Consider the following 4,767-nt stretch of genomic DNA (forward strand, 5'->3'; position numbering starts at 1 on the left):
CCAAGGCATATTATCAGTGATCGAGACCCCCGTTTTACTGGAAACTTTTGGAGAGAGTTATTCGACATACTTGGCACGGAACTGGACTTTTCCACTAGTTTCCACCCACAGACAGACGGACAAACGGAACGGGTCAATGCCTTACTAGAATGCTACTTGAGGCATTATGTAAGCGCGCATCAGAAAGATTGGGAAAGGCTCCTAGACATCGCCCAATTCTCTTATAACTTGCAGCGGAGTGAGTCCACGGGGCGGACACCATTTGAGCTAGCCACAGGCCAACAGCCACAAACTCCACATTCATTACCAGCTGCGTTCGAGGGAAAGAGTTTGAGGGCTTATCATATGGCCAAAGGATGGGAGGAGCAGCTTAACACTGCTAAGTCCTACTTGGATAAGGCAGCTAAGAAGATGAAGTTTGCGAACCGTAAGCGCCGTCCCACGGACTATCGAGTTGGGGACATGGTCATGGTGAAGTTTAACCCAAGACAGTTCAAGGCACTACGGGGCATGCATCAGAATCTGATTCGCAAGTATGAGGGGCCATTTAAGATCGTCGCCAAGGTAGGCAAGATTACAAGCTTTACATGCCATCGTATCTTAAGATCTACCATGTCTTCCATGCCAGCATGCTTAAACCATATCATGAAGATAAGGATGATCCGAGTAGGGGCCAATCAAGTCGAGCGCCAATGACTATCACCGCCTCACATGATCGGGAGATTGAGGCTATTATAGATTACCAGGCCAGGCAAAAACAAGGGCAAAAAGCCACCGCTATGTTCCTCGTCCATCGAAAAGGGCAATCACCGGAGGAGGCCACGTGGGAACGATATGAAGACTTGTGGCAATTCAAAGATAAGATCCGAGAGTTTATGCAACAGCATTGCGCCGCGGTCGTCGCAATATTAGGTGGGGGAGAGTGTGATGACCCGCCACGTCATCATGCCACATAGGCGCCATTTGGTATATATTAATGTCATGTGGAAGCTTACATAAGAGGAAGGCTAGCATTTGTGAGAAGATTCTAGAGAAGTATGGACATTTCCTTAGGAAGATCCTAGATCCATATGGATTTGCTAGGAAAGTCCTTGAAATCTTCTAGGCTTGTAGAGAATCTTCTAGGCTTGTAGAGAATTCTAGAGAAAGCCCTTATCTTGTAAATATTAAGCACTTGTGTAACAATCAATATTTACACACTAGCCCCTAGGAGATTAGTATATAAAGGGGGCATTCATTTGTAATTCATCAAGCAAACAATTCAAGTTCTTTCTAATACAAAGCTTCCTTTAACAATTCTCTTGTGTTTATTCTACCATTCTCTTAGCGATCTTGAGTGTAGTAAGGCTGACTTGGCATAGCAAGAACGTGAGCAAGCTGTGCAAGATCATCAGCGAGTTGTCAAGTGCTACACGTGTACTTAGTTAACAACTAAGGACGTGACATCAAGGTATATTAATTTTGAAGCTATAAGGGAAAATAATCTCTTTGTCAAAATTTCAATATCAATTTCACGACTTGATTAATTTAGGACTGAAGTTTGATTTAGACACTTTAAAGTTTAAACATCGTTCCCCCTTTTGCCTCATCATTATGTCGGAAAATACATTGAACACCACAAAAGGACAGTGACCTGCAACTAGAGAAACAAGCTAGTGGAGTAGTAAATACCAAAAAGAAAGAAAAAGCTACTTTTAATTAAGGGATATATTTATATATGAACCTAACTAAAAGAAATTAAAAAAGAAAATCACCTGAACAATCGAGAAGGGTGAGGTAGCAAACGTTGATTCACTAGATTGTAATTATTTTATTAAGCACTTGCGTGCTGCTTCCACCACTTGTTTGGTAATTGAAGCGTTCGTTATCTTGACTTTTTTTTTTATAGTGTTCTCCTATTAATGACTATAAAGTTGTTGGTATATGAACTTATAATATTAAACTTCGAAATTGTGATTACTTCATATATTTTTACCAGACAAATATTCCAATAGAAACACTTAATAAACAACAGCAACAATAATCTCGTGTAATTACACAAGTAAGGGTTTGAGGAGGATAGTGTGTACGTAGCCTTACTCCTATCTTGTGCAGGTAGAGAAATTATTTCCGGTAGATCCTCGACTTTGTCCAACATAGTCGCAACATTAAAGCAACAAATATATAATAATGAAAAGAGTCTTGGAAAAGCAGCAACAACAACAAAATAGTAACAAAACATATATATCCATTATTTCACGTAAGTAGTACACAAAACATAGTACGTAGTTGACAACATCATATAGGAAGTCTGATTAGAGCATATATAGATCAAAATCAAGAAGCAAAGACAGAAATCTTCATTCCAGACTCGCAATGGCCAACGAAATTGCAGATGAAGTAGTTTTGTCCCTTAACTAGCTTTATCTTGTCACCCCCTTTAGTATATACTTTTGAACCTCGAGGTGTTCTGCAGTTGTTATATCCATCTTTGTTCACTGCCACAACGTTATGTGCACCCGACGGGTAATTGAATGCTGCAACACCAACAATAACAACAACAAACTCAGTGAACATGGCAACAACGCAGGCGAATTACACTTGTCTATAGTAACAAACTCAGTGAAATTTGGACACAAAATAAACGGTAACACATGTAGTATAAGAAAATAGTGAGTTAGTAGTATCATTTTTAATATTTCACATTAAAACATCTTGTACTATTTTTTTGCCAGTGTCATGTGAGTGAAATAAGTGTACCCGACACAAAATCTTCAACAAAATCAAAGTTGGTTTGACAACATAAATGCCTTTATATGTAATTAATCATATATCATGGCTCTCAATGGACCCTTAACCGTGTTATTTGTACATTATGTCCTTTTACCATTTAAAATTAAGAAAATAACATTTTTAAATTTCTTATGTGTAAAAATAAATCTTTCGTATGTAAGAAAAAAAATAGGGTCATAAAATTAAAAATAAATTTACAAAAAGCCACAAAATCAATTGACCCAGCCCCTATATTGTGCCGAAATCGACAGTTTGTTCACAGTTAATTTAACCCGAAATTGACTTCTGTTTTCGAAATGTTGAAATAGAGGGTCAACACTACAAACAGTAAAGCTGGGTCCCATTAAACAAAACTTTGGCAGTTTTTCATTTTCAAGATAACAATTCCTGTATTAGAAATGGATCTAGCTTGGACCTAAGTTCTTATGAGGTAAGAATAAGTTTTACTAACAAACAAGTAAACTATTCTTAAGCTTATCGGTTGTAGATCTACGACGTAATTTCAATCATGCACAGAAAATTAGAAGCGTTAAAAAGGAGAAAATATGGTGATAGTGCCATCACCATTGAGCACAAAATGAGTTTAAAGACTAGTTTAAAGCCAACAATATATTCAAGAATTAATTAGAGTCCATAATAAGTAAAATTAGTAAGAGCGAAACATCTCGTGTTTACGCAAGGTTCGGAGAAGGATCGGTTCCGAAGGGGTGTGATGTAGTCAGCCTACCCTACTACATACATCAATGGATGATTTCACCGTTCGAACCGTGACCAGAGGAGGAGTTAGGATTTAAAGCTTGTGGGTTCGGTATTCTACTTCGTTTATGTTACTGGTTTTAAATTAACAATTTATACATATTTAATAAATTTTTAAGACAAATACATGATTTGGACCAAAGTTACTGGATTTGGCCGAACCCGCAAGCTATATGCTCTCCGCCCGTGCCCGTGACCTATAGTTCCCACGGTGACTAGAGACAACTAACGCTCCCCTTCAACAATATATTAAAATACAGATTCTTCCACTTGGAATACTTACCAAGAATATCACCAGCCCTAAAGCGCTTGCCTCTAGGCCAAGAAACAGTATTGAAAGTCCAGCCACCAGAACCACCAACGTTGTACACAGCAGCCTGAGCCATCTCTGTCTGAATTAGCGCCACAATACACAGCACCAACACCACCTTCATTGCACTGCTTCTTCCCTGACCAGACATGATCTAACTTACTATGTGTTAATTAAGACTAAATTAAACAGCTCTGACTTTGTATTAGTTATGCAATTCCCACAAAACCATTATATAGAGAAAACTATATATGATGGGTGGGTCGTTGGATTCTTTACTGCTTTTGGTCAAGCAGTGTCAGTGACAGTGGAGGTCCACAGACCACTGCTTCAAAGTAAGAGAAGGGACGGTGGAAACTAGTTATGGGTTTTGCATTATTAAATTAAGAAAAAAAAAAAATATCATAGTTGGGCGTTGGTCTAAAAATTCACATAAGTTAGTTCATTGAGTTAAAAATTGCTCAAGATCATATAAAAAAACAAATTTACATTCCAAAACTGATGTGGGACAACTCAATATTCACATTATATTTAGTGGGCGTTTGGACATAAGCATTGTAAAGTTTTAAAATAGGGTGAAAATTTTTTTCAAGTGAAAATGATATTTGAAATTTAGATTTGTGTTTAGACATGAATATAATTTTGGGTTGTTTTTGAAGTTTTGTGAGTGAAAATTTTGAAAAGCAGCTTTTTGGAGTTTTTAAAATTTTCGAGATTTTCCAAAATACATCTTCAAGTGAAAATTGAAAATTGTATGAACAAATGATGCTTTCAAAAAAAAAGTAAATTTTTTTTGAAAAAAATTGAAAAGTTTCTTATGTCCAAACGGGCTCTTAAAACACATACATTTAAAGCCCGTTTGGACATAAGAATATTTTCCTTTTTTTAATTTTTTTTTTAAAACAGTATATGGTTATTAAAATCTTACA

The 4,767-nt window shown here is 36.9% G+C and overlaps 1 protein-coding gene across 1 annotated transcript; it reads right to left on the reverse strand.

Moving 5' to 3' along the window:
* Positions 1-2,204: 2,204 nt before the first annotated feature.
* LOC109243346 (basic blue protein) lies at positions 2,205-4,111 on the reverse strand. Its single transcript, XM_019410257.1, has 2 exons — positions 3,812-4,111; positions 2,205-2,516 (listed from the first exon to the last, which is right to left on the reverse strand). The coding sequence occupies exons 1-2, from the start codon at positions 3,987-3,989 to the stop codon at positions 2,317-2,319; spliced, it is 378 nt and encodes a 125-aa protein (XP_019265802.1). The 5' UTR covers positions 3,990-4,111; the 3' UTR covers positions 2,205-2,316.
* Positions 4,112-4,767: the final 656 nt, after the last annotated feature.

Source organism: Nicotiana attenuata, unplaced genomic scaffold (genome assembly GCF_001879085.1).
Source record: "Nicotiana attenuata strain UT unplaced genomic scaffold, NIATTr2, whole genome shotgun sequence".
NCBI lineage: Eukaryota > Viridiplantae > Streptophyta > Magnoliopsida > Solanales > Solanaceae > Nicotiana > Nicotiana attenuata.